The 18,766-nt window shown below is 44.7% G+C and overlaps 1 protein-coding gene across 2 annotated transcripts in view; it reads left to right on the top strand.

Moving 5' to 3' along the window:
- Nucleotides 1-18,766, top strand: part of pik3cb (phosphatidylinositol-4,5-bisphosphate 3-kinase, catalytic subunit beta) — a 61,935-nt gene that overhangs the window by 28,457 nt on the left and 14,712 nt on the right. Inside the window, exons 3-10 of one of the 2 annotated variants that reach the window (XM_061045598.1) lie at nt 4,124-4,319; nt 7,803-8,031; nt 9,642-9,871; nt 13,777-13,956; nt 14,966-15,133; nt 17,558-17,644; nt 18,279-18,533; nt 18,645-18,741. In XM_061045598.1, coding sequence (XP_060901581.1) covers nt 4,161-4,319; nt 7,803-8,031; nt 9,642-9,871; nt 13,777-13,956; nt 14,966-15,133; nt 17,558-17,644; nt 18,279-18,533; nt 18,645-18,741 — 1,405 coding nt within the window. In that variant the 5' untranslated portion in view covers nt 4,124-4,160. Of the gene's footprint in view, nt 1-4,123; nt 4,320-7,802; nt 8,032-9,641; nt 9,872-13,776; nt 13,957-14,965; nt 15,134-17,554; nt 17,645-18,278; nt 18,534-18,644; nt 18,742-18,766 lie in introns of both variants that reach the window. The other variant, XM_061045597.1, reaches the window with a different exon arrangement.

Raw genomic sequence — 18,766 nt, 5'->3', positions numbered from 1 at the left:
CGTAAGGTCTTTTGTGAAGGCGTCCTGAGATAACATTTGTTTTGAAATGACGCTACACAAATACATATTGATCGATTGATAATCTGCCTTTGTTTGCTAAGAAAGCGGGTGAAGCAAAAGTAAGCAGGATCCTATTTCTGCACCGTCAAACACAAACAGTCCTCAAAGTCTGCCTGTGAATCTGTGGACTGAAGGACCCATGATGGAACATGGTTTACATCTGATATTGGAGCTAACTGCTCCGTTCCCTTCGGGCTGCGCCGTTTGTTGTCACATGAAACTCTCTCTCTCTCTCTACTTTTCCCTCATCTCACAAGCCCGCTTGTTCTCTTCTGATGCAGCCGCTGAAACCTGACCTCCTCGCAGACCTCTGGCTGTCTGCCACCATATCCTCAATAACCCCTCTCACCTGTGTATGTACTGTGTGTGTGTGAGAGAATGAAAGAGAGAGGCCCGATGTGTCAGCATCCCAGACAGATGAGACGCTATTCAAGCCGTCTGCTGTGAAAAAAAAGGTCGTTCTTGAAACCCATCATTAATGAGCTGAGTGTTTGTATGCATAAACATGAACATTCATCCCCGAGCACCCAGCGTCGTTGTCCACTCACCATCACACAGACTCGCCGAGTGTCGAGTTACTTTTCATGTGTGTAACCGTGCACCTCCGTGACGCTCCAAACTCGTCAGTTTCTGCCCTCTGCCTCTTCATTTCAATGGCTTCCTGTGTTGTGTTTTAAGTAGCTGCTGTCTGAAGTGTGTGTCATTGAAACAGAAGAATTCCTGTTAAGTATGGCTGCACAGACTCTCAGTTTCACTGCTATCACAGTTTGAACATTTGCAATTATCTCATGGAAACAGTCGGGATTTGTCAGAATAAATAAGATGAGTTTTTTTCTAAACAAGCATGCATACTGTTTTACCTGTTACCATGGAGGACTGGATTATACTGACCATGCTTTCTCACTATTCAGATGCAGACAGATGAGACTCGAGCTCAATTTAGAAGTTTTAATTTATTTTGGATTGTAGACGTATGATGCAAACACAAATATTTTGTAGAACAACATCAGACGACATAGAAACTGAGTTATTGCTCAGGGTTAGAAAATCTTGTTATCCTATCGGGACTTGAGTGTATCCTTACATCCTTACATTGGGGCGGCTGTGGATCAGTTGGCAGATTCAGTTGTCCGGAAGGTCGGGGGTTTGATCCCCAGCTCCTGCAGCCACATGTCCGATGTGTCCTCGGGCAAGACACTTAACCCCAAGCTGCTCCTGCTGCTGTGCTGGCTGTGTATGAATGGATTAGTTACTTCTGATGGACTCTTTCCTCAGCAGTCTCTACCATCAGGGTGTGAATGTGTAGGTGTGACCTGAAGTGTAAAAGCGCTTTGAGTAGTCAGAAGACTAGAAAAATGTTGTACAAGCTCGAGTCGATTAACTGTACCTGCTTCAAACTGTTATCAAAACATTGAAACTAATAATTACATCGCTTACTTCCCACGTTGAAACAAGTTTGTTTCTAATTGCAGTTGTGTCATTGTTTTGTTACCACGGCTACGTACTGTTCATCTGAAATAGAGGAGTGTAACGTCCAAACTGGACGCCCCCTTCCTGGTGAGAGCTCAGGTATGTAGTCCCGCTGCACAGGCGCTCCCAGCTCTTCTTTCCCCAAGATGCACTCAGGCGTTTTTGGAGAAGCCGAGTTTAGGGCGATCGGGGGCTGAGGGGCTGTACAATATTCTGTCCAAAATATAGCCTGATTTGTTTTCAGATTATTTTTACTATTTCTTTTCTTTGAAGATCCTTATGAATCTTAAAGTGGTGATAATGATGTTTCAGATTTCCTTTATTCTTAAGGCTACCTGGGAGGCAGTGGTACGATTTTAACGGCATTTAAAGATTCCACTTCAGAGGAAAACGGCTTCCATCTACATATGCCCAATTACTCTTTAATACATGTTCAAAGAGAAGAATACAGTTTGAGCCACACACAGAATCCCACACTGAAGATTGCCTGGTTGATAATGTTAAGTGGTCCAGATGGTGGCTCCAAACACGCAGCAGACACTGCAGCGTCCTGAAGCCCGCTCGGAGCTCGAGCACTTAACTTTCAGGGGAAAGACCATTAGAGGCAATCAGGGCTGTCGTTTTTAATGGCAGCATGGAGATGAAATGGAGATGGACCTGTGGACTAGTGGAAGAGTTAATGTTCCGGGCCACTTGAGGACTCCTCGGTAATGAGAAAAAGGCGGGTGGAAGTGGTGTGACGGTACAGCTGTGGTCGAGGCACGAGCCCAAACGGAAACCAAACTGGGTTGGTTTTAAATCAGCGGATGGAAAGCCACTTACTGCAGTTCGTTGGAACTCGCTGCAGCTTTCCTGCAAATGTTTATGTCCTCATTTGTTTTTATTTTACTGGAATGACATGCTCTCACTGCTGAAATGTGCAATTGATGAAGATACGTGTTACAATAACCTTTACAAGAGGAACTTAATTCCAAATAGCAGAGGGGCTGAGTAATCTACCACAAGTTCAACAATGACCCTTCACCAGCTTCTCTATCCAAACCCTGCAGTCACTAATTGACACATTTCAGTCTAAAGGGCACCCAACGACTGATGAGCCAAATGTTGTGAATGCATGGCCAATATATCCAGGGCTCCTTCTGATTGGTCAAGTTCTTGCATGCTGAGCGAGAATGCATGGCAAAATGTCAGTGTTTTTTATTTTTAATTTCTGGGACTACAAGCTGTCTTTTGCAAAGAGTTTTTAATCGCACATGTTCTCTCTTTTTCACAATAAGAAATAAAATACAATTCAACGTGCAGCTCTAATGCTCTGAATTGTGAGGAAATAGCCTCTCTCAGCCTGTGGTTTTAAATGTGTAGAGAGGACCAGTGGCATGGTGACCCCCTCCTGCTCAATAATTACCTCAGCAGCAGCCGCTGTGTGTGTGTGTGTGTGTGTGTGTGTGTGTGTGTGTGTGTGTGTGTGTGTGTGTGTGTGTGTGTGTGTGTGTGTGTGTGTGTGTGTGTGTGTGTGTGTGTGTGTGTGTGTGTGTGTGTGTGTGTGTGTGTGTGTGTGTGTGTGTGTGTGTGTGTGTGTGTGTGTGTGTGTGTGTGTGTGTGTGTGTGTGTGTGTGTGTGTGTGTGTGTGTGTGTGTGTGTGTGTGTGTGTGTGTGTGTGTGTGTGTGTGTGTGTGTGTGTGTGTGTGTGTGTGTGTGTGTGTGTGTGTGTGTGTGTGTGTGTGTGTGTGTGTGTGTGTGTGTGTGTGTGTGTGTGTGTGTGTGTGTGTGTGTGTGTGTGTGTGTGTGTGTGTGTGTGTGTGTGATGGGACAGTGTACAGGATGCTTATGTATTTATGTGCACTCTTATGTCTACATTACTGATGGTTAATGCAGAGGTGTAAGTGTTTTCTTTATGTGTGTGTGAGAGAGAGTGTGTGTGTGTTCTCTGCCTGCATGGCGACCAGCTTGTCAGAAGGGGGAGGGGGTTGGGAGGGAGGGAGGGAGGGAGGGAGGGAGGGGGGTTTGCAGGCTGACCTTTTGTTCTGTTTGCTTAGTGGGCATTCCTCTGAGCACTGGCCCTCACCCAAGTCAAATTGTCCTGCCTCCCACTGGACTCAGCACAGTGCTGCCCCCACAGACCGGCAGTGACACTGAACCATGCCCCTGTCACCTTCATGTTAATTTAGAGGATCAATGAAAGCAGGGAAAGGGAAATAAGTGAAGGATACATGCATTATGACGATAACATTGTGATGATTTTGCAGCATTAGCATCTTAATATTTGAAACTAGGTTAGAGTTAGCCTGAACATCTGAGTTAGCATTGAAGAATGACTTATTGACACACAAAATAAAACCCAGAGCTGCAACCATTCCAGGGAAGTGTTTTCAGCACAACATGTTTGATCATTAATGAAGTATGTTGACCTTCAAGATTAGAGCACAGGGTGAATGACTCCTGTAGTACCTTGTTTGTACCTGAAGGGAGCCTTTGACGTTCCTTTGAAGAGGGGGGAAATAAAGCCCTTTGATTGTTTTTGTGACCATGCAGACAGTAGACATGTTCAATCAGTCTGATATGTAGTATTTGTATCTGTCCTCTGCTCCTCCAGGTCCTTATGGTTGAGGTGGTGTGTGTTGCCCCTTGCCATGCCTCCTGCCATGACAGACCTCCTGGACATATGGGCGGGCCACTCGCCCCTGGCCGGCCACGCTCTGGACACGATCACTGTGGACTTTCTGCTGCCCACCGGTATCTACATCCAGATGGACGTTCCTCGAGAGGCCACCATTCAGCACATCAAACTGGTGAGTGGCAAGGAGTGCGTCGGAAAGCATCGGTTTGGGTTTTAAAAAGCAAGTTATAGTCTTTGGTTCACTAATGAAAGACCTTGCATTAGAAGTCTTTGTTTCTTTTCTCGGTATCTGCCCATGTACAAGTAAAGAGAGGTCACATATGCAAAATCCTCTTCACCATGTTTCTCTCACACTAACATGTGTCTCTAGTCTCTCTACAAACCCCCCAATGATGAGAAAAGTCCATCCTCTCCGTCTTTTGCCTGCTCCACTTTTCAGAAAATGTGTGCTCAAACAGGCTGTTTGGAGATTTTCCCTTCATGACATCACAAAGGGCAGTAACCCCTCCCCCAGGTGGGTGACACTCCCACAGCTAGGTGTTTGTTTTGTCCTCTGAGTCTGCCTTCTCACCGTAAACAATAGGACATGGAGCAAGAAAGCCTGGGACGACCAAGCCCTTCCAGAGAGGGGGCGTGGTCAGACACAGAAACAGCCTGTTCTGATCAGGGGCAGCAAATTAACTGAACTGCACCAACATAACCTTCTTCTTTTTAACCTTGAAAGTATTCACAGTCACTGCGAAAGGGAGATTTTTGTTTAAAAAAATCACAAATTACAGGGCGCCAATAGCCTAGTGGTTAGTGCGTGCACCCCATGTGCTGAGGCTGTAGTCCTGTAGGCGTGTGGCCCAGATTCAAGTCCAACCTGTGGCTCCTTTCCTGCATGTTGTTCCCTATTCTCTCTCTTTCCCTGATTTCTGACTCTATCCACTGTCCTGTCTCTTCAATAAAGTTATAAAAATAAACCTTTAAAAAAACACGACTGACATATGTCCGAGACAAAATGACAGCGATAAGAGGAACCACTTTGTCCACAGGGGGCGCCAAAACAACACAAACCGAAAGCTCCTCACAGGAGCTTTAAATCGATGTATCTGTTTATGTGTCCTGACGTTATCTTATTGTCCTTACATGCCTATTGTCCAAACGAGGAAAAACAGTCAACACACCAGTCTATAATACATACAAGCACACACACACACACACACACACACACACACACACACAGCTGCTCAGCCAGACATGATCTAATGCCTGTTTTCACAGACGTGGCTGTTACCAGTGGCCTGGTGTTTTTTGTTTGTTTGTGAGTAGCTCGTCAACCTGTTGATTCTGAGGCGATCAGAGGTTACAGATGGATCCCTCTGTTTGTTAAAAAAGAGACTTTAAAAGAAAGCAACACAAGGTTTGTTTTAGTGTAACACACTTCAGTTTTTCTGATTATGAATGGGGATGATGTGACCTTTTAACGGTAGCTTAAATTAACTCATTGTTTTTATATTAAAAATTTGATTTAGGCTACTACTATAGAGAACCAATGGACAGCTACCAAATACACCAACAACAGCTTCAAATGTACAAACTTCTCACAGCAGATGTTTTTTTGGATCCAAGTAGTTCTCTAGACACACACTCCGCCCTGTAACAGAGCCAAAGCAGCGATCTGAAGGTGTCATCACACACACGTACACAAAACACCTGAACATTTCCTGACATGTGTGAAGGCAAACTGACACATTTTTCACCCTAACTTTCCCGTGCCAGCTCACTGGTAAAAAGTAAAATTAATCTCAAGTTGGGATGAGCTAATGTGTGAAGGCAGCAGTTAAGCAGTTATCTGAGTTTTACCATCGAGCGATCACCATGCACGTCATGAAGCTGCTTCAAACTCTTCTTGATTGATTTGCATTCATCCACATTCTTGGATTCCTGCAGCGTCTTTTTTTACGCCCTTTCTTGCCTCCTGAGACAACCCCCGCCTGTAAAAACAGGGGGAACTTTACGCTGTTAGGGACAATATGTGGATAAGTAACCCAGGAAGATTTCAAGGTCAATCTCCCGAACGCTGGCATGTGTGAAAACAGCTTGAGCTTCATTTGACTTTCAGAGAAAGCAGCTCCAGGAAGGTTTTGTTTGTTTGTTTTCGAGGAACTGCACAACGGGTGAAGTTGACTGCTGCGTTCTTTGAGTATATCGGACTAAATTTACACTTGAAGTGGATCTAGATCCACACATGAAATATCGTCATTCCCTGAGGGAAGCAGAAAGGGATTTAAGTTTGACCTTTGCAAAGCTTCCAGAAACTTCATACTAGACTCTTGTATGACTTATCAAGAATCAGAGAAGGGCAGATTTATGAATGAGTCATCCATAAACCAGTTAAGAATTCCCAGAAAGCATAAATTTTTGATTTCTTGGCCAACTGAACTCATTATTGAAGGATTCTATTTGTAGTTTGTGAAGACAGCTGACTTGTAAACTTGTGCAAAATGAAAGTGACCATGTGACACATGGTTTATAAGAATAGCAAAAAATGAAATCCTTTATGCACTGAGCACATGAGATGGGATCAATGTAACATGAAATCACGAGTGTTCCTGGAGATGGGGGTGTTTGTGAAGAGGGACAAGAGTGTCCTGTTTACAGTGTGCCACCACAGAGCCCTCAAAGCTCATGCTGCGGCATCACAGGGACATGAATCATGACGGGATCGGCCGGTGAACATATTATTCACATCCTGATCAGCTCGCCAAAAAGATTTGCCATGCTGCCATGAGTCATGTTTGTTCCTGACCGTGAAACCTACTTGTTGGTAGTTATGTCATTGTTTGGTGTTTCTTTTAGTTTGAAGGCTTGGTTAAACGTAGAGTCAGACGCTCCTCCCTTCAAAATAAAATACAGACCTCAAAGTAAAGCTGCTCCATTGTCCCTTCTGGGCCTCCATACATGTGTGGTGGTGACTGTGTCTGCAGAGACCCTGTCCTCTGACTGGATTTTACTGTTCTGCTTTGTTCTGGTTGACTCGGGATGTTTCTGGGCGGAGCTGGTGTGTTTCCTCCAGCCAATGAGTTTAGGAGTGGATAATTCAGAGATTGGACGGGGTCCAAACCGGCAAATATGAAGGACGTGGACGTAGCAGCAAAGAAGAGAAAATATAATCACAGTGAGGAGAAACACCATCGTTCTAAAACGAGGGTGAACCTTGTGTTGTCTTTTACCCGTGGACGTGGAGTTGGTCTGCTTCCTGTTGGACAGGCAGGTGACAAACACAGGCGGTTAGCTTGTGCTAGCATGTGTTAGCTTGCAGTAAACGTACACGCTACGTCCTGCAGGGGGCGGGGCTTCTGGGGGTGATGAGCCCAGGAGGAGGGGCCACATTTGAATGTTGTGTTTACAAACTGCAGCAGACATTTCTACAGACTCAGAAAGAACAGTGATGCTCCTGTTTGCGTTCATATGATGCCTTAAAATGGCATAATTAAATTAATGAAATAATTAACTCTTCAAACACCTGTTAAAATCTCCTGTTTGCCAAAATACCGCTGCTGTCTATCCTGGCTGCACGCTGAATGTAGGAATGATTAAATCGAGTCTCCTGGACACTTAAAAACACTCCCTGTGGTAACCACATATTTGTTCCTCCTCTCCTTTCCAGCTCTTATGGAAGCAGGCTCAGTCGTTCCCCATGTTTCCCGCTTTGGGCGAGATGGAAAGCCACATGTTCGAGTGTGTCAACCAGGCAGCCGTGCACGAAGAACTGGAGGACGAAACCCGCCGTCTGTGCGACGTTCGCCCTTTCCTGCCGGTCCTCAAGCTGGTGACGCGCAACTGCGGCCGAGCAGAGCGCCTGCTGGACTCCAAGATAGGCGTGCTCATTGGCAAGGGTAAGCAACATAACTTTTATTTCCCTCTAATATAAGACAGCAGATTATCATGCAAGCTTTCACACACATTACTCTCTCCCTGATTGATTGGTTTACTGTCCTCGTTCGACACTCCCAATAAAGGAAAGCACTTACAAGTTGGTAAGTGGCGCCGTAAATCTTTCTCCTCCAGTACAATGAGTAGCTCTCCTTCTCGTCACATCCACCGAGCCATAAGACATGAGGGGCCCGCCTGCAGCTGGCTCCGGTCAGAGGCCCGGCTGTCTGATAGAGGAGCGTGGGGATGGACTGGACGTGTTCCTGACATGTCTCCCATCACCTGTCACTGTGTGTTATCTCCAGTGAAGATAAGGCCTTTCAGAGCAGCAGAGGGGATCGATCAGTACTGAAGAGAAGTCTACTCCTCTGTGGTGACCTCTTCATAGATAGAGGAGGGTGCTCGCCATACCGTGCTGAAGTACAATCCCCCCCGCCTTCCCAGTCCCCCAGTGGCCTACACTCACATGCTCCAGCTCAAACCGGCTCTAAGCACGGTTACCTCTTGGACATACGTCATCACCTCGTAAGAAGACACACGCATGGCTTTAGGCTATCTTTGTTTCCAAGAAGCGCGTCCTGAGAGCCAGCTCAGCGGAGACAACCATGTTTTTATTTCCTTTCCCAAAGCAGCCAATGTTGTCCAGAGTCCCTCTATGATTGCGGCTCAGGGTCATATGAATGTTCAATAGCTTTAAATGTCAGCGTGTTGTTTTTTATTGCCAAGAGAGAATTGTGCAAAAACCCTGTGATAAAAAACCCAGAGACAAAAGCTCACCAGGGAGCAGAGAGATAAAGTCTGTTTCGCCTGAAGAACAGTACAGAGCCCTGGCATTTAGCAGCAGTGTGAATGTTTGGAGGATCTGCTTCAGACTGCTGTTCTAATCCTCTTTACACATTCAGGACCAGCAGAGGCGTCAAGTATGCACAGGTGCTTATCCTTTTTTTTATTGTCCCAGAGTTCACTGTTATTACATCAACAACAACAACAGGTACATTAAGACTTGTAAGAATATCTTCTGAAGAAAAGAGAACAAATCCAGCTCTGTAAAGGATAAGAGACCTCTGCAACAGTACATATGTTAATCTCTGATTCTACTGATCTTCAATCATATGTAGCTGCTGTGAGCAAAAGAGAGAGAGAGAGAGACAGGTGGAGTGACATGAAGAGTAACTGTAGAGGGTGAGAGCTGAAAATGAGAACAAAGCTGTGAATCTGAGAAATAAGACTCTGTTTTCTGATCAATCAAGATCCAATAAAAACGTCCTCGCCCGCGAAATCCTGCAGGAAGGTGCCGTGTTTAGTTTAGTTTAGTGTGTGTGTCTCTGCTCTGCAACAAAAACAAGGCTGTACCCTTTCACAGGGTCCCTTTAGTATTTCATAAAATTGCACATGTTAGGTTAGTGTCTGGTGCAAAAGGAAAGGCAGGGGAAGTGCAGCGATGTCACGTGGTCCAGTCCCGTCTGCACACTGTTGGCTGTGACCTCCGCTCCATTGAAATCTAACGTCTTCCTAAAATGATACATTCCACTTCAGAGCAGTGATGTAACAACATCCTTTTGTCTGCCTCCAGGACTCCATGAACTCGATGCCATGAACGACCAGGAGGTGAAGGACTTTCGCGGTAAGATGTTTCGTTTAAGTGAAGAGAGGATGCAGCGGGTCCAGATGATGACGTGTATGGAGTGGCTGCAGGCCTGCTTCTCCCCACAACTAGAGCCCATGGCAGGGACGGCCATCACGGACGGGCTCAACGAGCGGCAGGTCGACCTGAAAGTCATTATCCACTTCGACCAGTCTCAGGTGAGAGTCTGAAGAACACAGCTTCAAATGCTAAAAACTGCTGACTGGCACATTTTTCTCTCAAAGATCCCCAACAGGGTCAATATGCTCAATTTGAACACTTAAATCAGCGGCTGTGTCTCAGTTGGTAGAGTCGGTCGTCTCTCAACCGGAAGATCGGGGGTTCGATCCCCAGCTCCTGCAGCAACATGTACGATGTGTCCTTGGGCAAGACAATTAACCCCAAGTTCCTCTCGCTTTGTTGGCGGCCTATGAATATGTATTAATAAAGGGGAAACCTCCCGTCTTGAAAAATGAAACCAATGGAGAAGTACAAACTACTGCAGTTCCTCGAGTGTCCACTAGAGGCTGGCTACAGGAAAACAGGAAGTCACATACACACAACAGCAAAAAAAAGCCTGTTTTTACAGCATAAATGAACATGTTTACAACCTGGTACAAAAAGCTAAATAGGTCTGATTAGTTATTGTCATCACTGGCATAAACTGTACGGGGGTGAATCTTTTTAAAGGCTCCGTTTTGATTTGATGAACGACACAACGACACGTTATCCATAGTTAGCTGTGTAGCTGACCTGATTGACAGGTGGGCGCGATGTAGCGGTTTGTCAGGAGGCTTAAAACACGCCTCAGTTCCAGCTCTCAGCCTGTCGTTAGGTTGACTGAAAGTTAGACTGAGACAGCATTTCCAGCATGGAGACCGCCATCGATGGGACTCCAGCGCCCCCTGCAGGAACAGACGTGACATCACTCAGGCTTCAACCATTAATATTTACAGTCTATGGTATGAACGGATGATTTAATACTGATGGACTCTTTACTCAGCAGCCTCTACCATCAGTGTGTGAATGTATAGGTGTGACCTGCGGCGTAAAAGAGCTTTGAGTAGTCAGAAGACTAGAAAATAAATAAACAAGCTTGTGTCCATTTACATTTAAATCAGAGGAACCATGTCCAAACTGGATAAAACGTCACATGGTTAAAGAGGGCAGTTCAAGCCTTTCATGAACCGAGAGAAACCAATCAAATTGATTTCTTTCTGGTGCAGGGCTGTCAGTGTTTGAAACATCCAACCAACAAAATCAACAATGAAATATATCAAGCTTCAGGCGGCCGATCAAACTCAAAGACACTTATTCTCATTGTAAGTTCAAACGTGACGTTTTTCTCTGAATCTTTGTCATAACTTTTGTAATTTAATTGAAAAGAAAAATCTATTGTTAACCCCATTAGCCAAAACTCATAAAGTGCAGCGTGAACAGTAACAGCCTGACTCGGTGCGTCCTCACAGCAACATAAAAAACACTTTGTTTAAGTTGAAAAAAAGACTCCATGACTCCACTGGAGCAGCTCACAGTCTTTTTTCTGCTCATAGTTGGCAGCTCCACAAAACTCACGTGACTGAGGCCAAAAAGGAAGTCATGTGACGACAATAAGTGGGTCAAAATCATCAGAGAAATTATGCCATCCTCCCGGACACACACACACACACACACACACACACACATTAGCATGGCAGCTCCAGGGACAGAGGCGCTGATTAAAATGATTCCTCTTCTTCTCTGAACTCTGTCTCCTCCCATCCGTCTTCCTCTCTCTCTCTCTCTTTCAGTTTTTGCGTCTGTCACAGACTTAACGTTGTTTAACCATAAAGCAGACGGTCACGTCCGTCCAGGCCTCTCTGTGTGTATCGGTTTTGATCAACATCACAGACGCACACACACACACACACACAAAGACAAGGCCATCTGTGCCTCTGCGCTCAGGTGCACACAGACAGGAAGTCTTATTCAGGGGTCAGACACAATACGCCACAATAAAACAGGAAGTGTGCTGGTGTGGTTTACTGTGCTAAATTGTTTATGACCATTAGAGCCCGACCAGCATATCTGACGGCTGCTATTATCAGCTAATACGGGCCAATCACAGATGTTCATAAAATTATTTTTGTTACAGGAAATAAGCAGAAAAGGATGATGTCCTTTGCAGAGTGCGCTCCTATACTTTAAGGTCTACAGTACGCTCGCTCAGTGCTTTAAGCCCTACCAGGAGAACTCAGAAACAGAACAGAAAACGGGATACTGCGGCATGTAAACGCAGTATCCCGCCTGTAAACACGATTTCTGACAGGGGCGGCCTCAACCAAGCGACGTATCAGCAAAACAATCATGGCGGCGGCAATGAGAGCGTCTTACATCTGCAGTAAAACTGCTGGAAACTTCTGGAAATTAGGTGGACTCGCTGTATCTGCAACGCCATGTTGGTGTGTGATTTTTCTCACATTTCAAAGTTGCTGCAGTTTGTGTTGTAAAAAATAAACATCACAGACGCCTGCACAAACAAGATGCAGTCATCATAAACCAGGATATTATTTATTTAAAATGTATACAGGGATCTGAAGAACCCATATCAGACTTAGGTTTCTGTCCGATCTAGTAAACATCCTGGGAGTTTCTAGTCTACAGTCTCGTCTGAGTGTGAATAGTTTGAAAGTTTGCCTTTCAGAAACGTCCAATGTTTTTAAAAATGTTGGGGCTTCATGAGCGGACACTTTAGCTCGCCTTGGATCATTTTTGTTTAAAATGTTCATAAAATTTTTTTTTTAAGATTTATTTTTGTGCTTTTTGTGCCTTTAATGGAGAGATAGGACAGTGGATAGAGTTGGAAACCAGGGACAGACAGTGGGGAATGACATGCAGGGAAGGAGCCAGGTGGGATTTGAACCTGGAGGACTACATGAGGCGCCCGCACCACCAGCACCCCTAAATTGTTCATTTAACTACAACGTGTTTTATGCTGAACAAAATCTGCTTGAAATGTTTTTAGGGTCAAGTGTCTGCCTTAAGGATAAAAAAAAGATGTATTGTCACTGCAGTCGATCTCAGCACTGTTGGTTTTTGAAGACACTCATAACGGATCTGTTGGATGTCGTTAATTATTCATTTGCAGCAATTCATCCAAACCTCCAGGAAACAATGATTCCATCTCAGGTACAAGGTCGATGCTGTGCTATAAATAACAGGAAGCAGTTAGCCTCAGTGTAGCTTTGACAACCAATGAGAGGCAGAAACAACAGACTCTGTGCATGTGATCGCACGTTCATGTGATCACATGAATGTATTTGTTTTTCAGAGGTGGAACGATAATGTGTCTCTATCTTTAAATTCCTCTTCACTATCTTCAGTATTCATCAGAATCAGGTTGATTGGCAAGTAGGAATTTGACTTGGTTGTTTGCGGCAAAAAACAATGAACGTAGAATTATTATAGTTAGAATTAGAAGCTGTAAAACCGCCGTTCTCCTGCTGTGAAGGGACTTTGAATAAGATCAAATGTAAAAAGGTGAAACAGATTAACTGTACAGTTGTGCAGGTATATGCAATGACATATATGACATTACACACAAACTCGCGACGTTCATCAAATCAAATCATGTGTCGATCTAGCCATGAGCTAATCAGACCTATTTGGTTTTGTGAACCAGGCCGTAAACATGTTAATCTCTGCTGTAAAAACAGGCTTTTTTGAATGGGTGTGTATGTGACTTCCTGTGCTTCTGCAGCCAGCCTCTAGTGGACACTCGAGGAACTGCAGTATATTGCACTTCAGCATCGGATTCATTTTTACTACACGGGAGGTTGCTGCTTTATTACACACACTGTGCAGAATAAACAGGAAATATTGAAGTCCTCTGTGCTTTAAAGCCTCATTGATTCAATGTCATGATGTTTCTTTCCTTGCAGCTTTTCAGCAACTTTTTGTCCAATTTTGACACAAGAAAATGTGTTCATTTTAAAACATTTCTCTGCTCTGCTATTCTTTTTCAAGAAGTACACTTCGATTAAAAGTAAACACTAGAGTCAATCCCTCTCCCTCTGTCTCTTGTTTTTCTCCTGTCTTCTGTCAGGATTCAGCCAGTGTGATGGTGCCATCATCCTGCACCCCCACTGAGCTGATGGAGCAGGCCGTGAGGAAGTGGCTAACCACCCACGGGCCGGAGGAGGAGGCATGGCGGGGTCAGTACGTACTGAGGGTCAGCCACTGTCTGGAGTTCCTCTGTGGAGACGACCCCCTGAGTCAATATAAGGTATATATATATATATATATATATATATGCAGTATATATACTGCAGTCGATGTGGTTGGGTGTGTATAAGTAGCCATTTGTCGCCTTTTGTGTCATGCACAGAAACAACAGAGGAAGTCGCAGGGTGCAGGTACAGAAAGACCAGGATGAGGACTAAAAGAGGCGTCACATCCTTTGTATCATGAAGCATTCAGCTGCTTAATAAGCTCTGATCATACAGGAGGAAGTCAGCACTCTGCACTGTTTTGAACTTGCAATTGAAATCCCTACATGTGATAGTTTGATGGTTTTGTTGTTATGAGCTGTCCTGTGAATGGTTTCGACGTCTTTTTGAATTGTGTTTTCATGCTCTCGGTGTGAGGCACATTCCCCCGAGGGGCAATAAAGGTTTCATTCATCCATTCATTTATTCATCTTCTTTGGGGTTTTAGAAACAAACATGCAACCAACATTATGGCCGTGTGTGAAAATATGAAGGAAAGCCATATTCTGCGAACGACTTCATGATCAACCTCCGCTGTGAGTGGAGCGACATGTGGCATTTTGTCAGTGTTCAGTTTCAGAAGAGAGACTAAAGTGCTAAAGACATAAAAGAAGAACAGCCAGATGATGGTTTATTCTGCAGGTTGTGTTCAAATCAGGAGAAGCAAACATTAGCATGCTGGCAAGTCTCTGTAGTAAGCTCAGAGATTTGTAAACATGAATCTCCAGTAAATACAAAAAATACGTAATAAGTGTTGTACATTTCAGTGTCTTTCTTGCTCGCAATATTTTTCAGTTGGAACAGTTTGAGCTGCTCAGCTAACTTTCTAAAAGCACTCTCATATAGTCCTGTATTTGCACACTGAACTGTTTGTGTTTGAGCCTTACATAAAGATGTTTGTATCTAAGTCAACAAGCCCAGCTTCAGCATAGAGAGTTACAGTATTAAGCGGATCTTTGATGTGTGTGTGTGTGTCACTGATGTGCACATTTATTAAAAAGGTTTCCGGTCCTGTTTTGTTTGCAGTACATCCGCACATGCTTGCAAGCCAAGGAGCCTCCACACCTCACCCTGGTCCACACCAGCACCGTCAAGGCCATGTTTGACAAGGAAATCTCCGCCATCGGAGCTGTGGTTAGCCGCAAGTCCTCCAACCCACCTTTACCACTACCTCCCAAGAGAAGAGTTCCCACGGTCAGTCTGCTTGCTCGTGTAGCTGCGTGAATGTGCTTTTTCACTTCTGTTTTGTGGCAGGGTATTTTGGCCTTTTCAACATTTACGGGGGAGTTGAGAAAGAAAATAGCATCTAGGACAGGGGTGGACAACTGGCGGCTCGGGGGCCACATGCGGCCCCCATCAATGTGGCCCTCAGGTCAGTTTTTACATATCAGTTAATTGGAAACATGACAAAATCTGCCATGAAATCATGAAAACCAGAAATATGTCCATAATAATATTTGCGCACTGGCATATGTTGAGTTAAATTTGAGACATCATTGATTTTTGTACACTACAACGCAGTGAGGATTAAATTAATGTGGCCCTTGCTGTGACCAAAGTTGGTCCTGCATCTGCAGAAAGCATTGGTGAGTTAATCGATTCGGTGGAAGATCGGGAAAATGTGCTTAAAGGGGGTACAAATAGTTTTTAAGTTTCATTTCAATCCAGCATGAATGCTTTTAGTCAGATATAGAACATGTTAGTGTTCGGTAGTGGTGGTGTGCTTCAGACTCCGATGGCCAAGAAAAGTATTACAACCAACCAACAAACACTTCAAAAACATGCCAATTGGTTTGTTTGAGCACATTTTCTGCAAAGTGGAGCAGGCATGACTCCTTCTTTACTGAGTGCAGTCAAAACAATATTTGGTTATGCTTGAGTTGCATTCTTCGACTGTTTTTGAAACGGTTGAGGTCATTGCCGGTAAGTGACGTGGTTAACTTCCTCCTCCGTGTTTATTTGCATTTAAAAATACTGAGGAAGTTCTCATGTATTCCAGATAACAAGCACTTACTGTAATATAGCTGTATGTTTACTGAGTCTGTGTTCACAATGCGGTTTACCTAGCAAACAAGTCATCTGCAGCTGCCACCTGTCCTTTATGAGGCCGTGTTCAGAGTGTGGAGGAGGAGTATTCTGCCAGGTTGTCACAAAATATGGCCAGCTCCTCGCTGTTGCTGTTGCTGCTGCCAGGTGCACAGTGACATCACTCCTTGTATGCTAAATTACAGGTTGAATTTAATTGGCTTCTGTTAGAAGTGTCTCCCGGGGTTTTAATTGCCTGCTGCCATGCTTACTGTAGTGCCCGGTGATGTGAAAGTCTCCAAATTAATAACAGATTCCAATCATCTTATGAAACGATACCACACTATATTAGCACATAAAATCACAACAGTGATTATTTCATAACTTGTCCTCCATCATGATTAACATTTGTCTTGGTTTCCAGTTAGACCAGACGCTAACTGCAAAAACACTTGGCACATTTGTTGGGATACATTTAAAGGTCACATATTCTGTAAAACCCACTTCACCATGTTTCTCTAACACTACTATGTAGTACTACTCTAGTCCGTCTACAAACCCCCCAATGAGGAGAAAAGTCCATCCTCTTCATCTTTTACCTGCTCCACTTTTCAGAAAATGTGTGCTCAAACAGGCCGTTTGGAGATTTTCCCTTCATGACATCACAAAGGGCAGTAACCCCTCCCCCAGGTGGGTGACACTCCCACAGCTAGGTGTTTGTTCTGCCCTCTGAGTCTGCTTCCTCACCATAAACAATAGGACATGGAGCGAGAAAGCCCGAGACACCCAAGCCCTCCCAGAGAGGGGGCGTGGTCAGACACAGCTTATTTACATTTAAAGGTACAGACACAGAAACAGCCTGTTCTGAGCCAAGTAAAAGTATTTTTAGATTGTCAAATGAATTACATACCAGTGAGGTACAATGGGGGGGTCATTAAAGTAGACAGACGCAGACAGAGATTCTCGTAAGGCTGTTATAATGTCACCACAGCAGTTTCTGTGTCTGCGACTGGAGCATAGATTTATTTTCAGGAGAGGAACCTGTTATCGACGCGTCACTGCTGTGCTGGAGGAAGCCGGACTGATAATTGCTCAAAACAAAACCAAAATAGGACACGAGGATGGGTTTGTTTTTAAGAAATGACACAGTATAGAAAACTTGTGGTTCTTCTTGTAATGGAAGAGGCTGACACAAATATAGTCTCTTTACTGACAAGAGGGTGAATCACACACACACACACACACACACACACACACACACAAAGACGGAGGCAACAAACAGCAGGAAGTGTGCTAGTTAGTCATGTTCATACACTCCACAGGTCATGTGATGCTGTTTTTCCTGCTGACTGCTGACCCTCGCAAATCCACTTGGCTTGACATCAGACTGACCTGCCTGTGTGTGTGTGTGTGTGTGTGTTGTGTGTGTGTGTGTGTGTGTGTGTGTGTGTGTGTGCGCGCAGGGGAGCGGTGGAAATGAAGAAGCAGTGTGTGTAGGAGTACATATTTTCACAGTGCATTATGCTGATATTGCTCACTTAAGTGTCTCTCTCTCTCTCTCTCTCTCTCTCTCTCTCTTTCCCGCTGCAGCAGGTACAGACGTGTGTGTGGGGCGTGTCTAGCCCGTTTAAGATAGTTTTGGTAACAGGCAGCAAAGTGAACGCCGAGGAGACTGCCAAGGTGAGCCTGCTGCTGTCCATAAAACAGTCGTTTGTGTTCTGTTAATCAACTGTGTACACAGACAAACACACCCACATCTCCCACACAGTTCACATTTACGATAGGAACGCGTTGGCTTTGTCAGTCAGTTTTTCTTTAGTGCTGAGATGCCTCATGTTTTATTTAAATACTTCACATCAGAGTCTCAGGTATTTAAACTGTTTCACATTTGTGGAGGGGGGATTTTACAGATTACAGAGGGTATTGTGAGTTTATGACTATGACTCAGTTGGTAGAGTCGGTCGCTTCCTAACCTAAAGGTCGGGGGTTTGATCCCCAGCAGCCACATGTCCGATGTGTCCTCAGGCAAGACACTTAACCCCAAGTTGCTCCCGCTGCTTCGTTAGTATATGAATGGGATAACTTACTCCTCATGGACTCTTTACACAGCAGTCTCTACCATCAGTGTCTGAATGTGTAGGTGTGACCTGCGGTGTAAAAACACTTTGAGTAGTCAGAAGACTAGAAAAGTGCTACAAGCTCAAGTCCATTTACTATTTACTTCTACCTTTTAAGGGCTGTACTAAACAGGCTTGTAGTATATAAAGTATGACACTACAGTGTTGCTTGACCTCTTATTTGCCCTCCCACTCAGGTCCAGGTGAGGGCGGGGCTCTTCCATGGCACGGAACTGCTGTGCAAGCCAGCGGTGAGCAGCGAGAGCAACGGGCGCTCGGACCACACGTGGAAGGACAGCACGCTGGAGTTTGACATCTCCGTCTGCGACCTGCCGCGCATGACCCGCCTCTGCTTTGCCATCTACGCCGTCATGGATAAAGTCAAGAAGCAGAAGTCAACCAAAAACGCTCACATAAACAAATACCAGACCATCCGCAAAGCAGGGAAAGTGGTAAGAAGGTGTTTACTCTCTGCAGGTGGCAGTGGGTCAAATGAAGAGAGCGTCTTTATGATGTCATAGACTGAATAGTAATTTCACTTTTTCTCTCTCTGTGTGAACCAGCACTACCCCATAGCCTGGGTCAACACCATGGTGTTTGACTACAAAGGCCAGCTCAAGACCGGAGACATCATCCTGCACTGCTGGTCCTCCTTTCCTGGTACACACAGACTAACACTCAGGAG

Source organism: Labrus mixtus, chromosome 9 (genome assembly GCF_963584025.1).
Source record: "Labrus mixtus chromosome 9, fLabMix1.1, whole genome shotgun sequence".
NCBI lineage: Eukaryota > Metazoa > Chordata > Actinopteri > Labriformes > Labridae > Labrus > Labrus mixtus.
The sequence above is the reverse complement of the archived record's forward strand: the minus strand, read 5'-3'. Positions and strand labels throughout refer to the sequence as shown.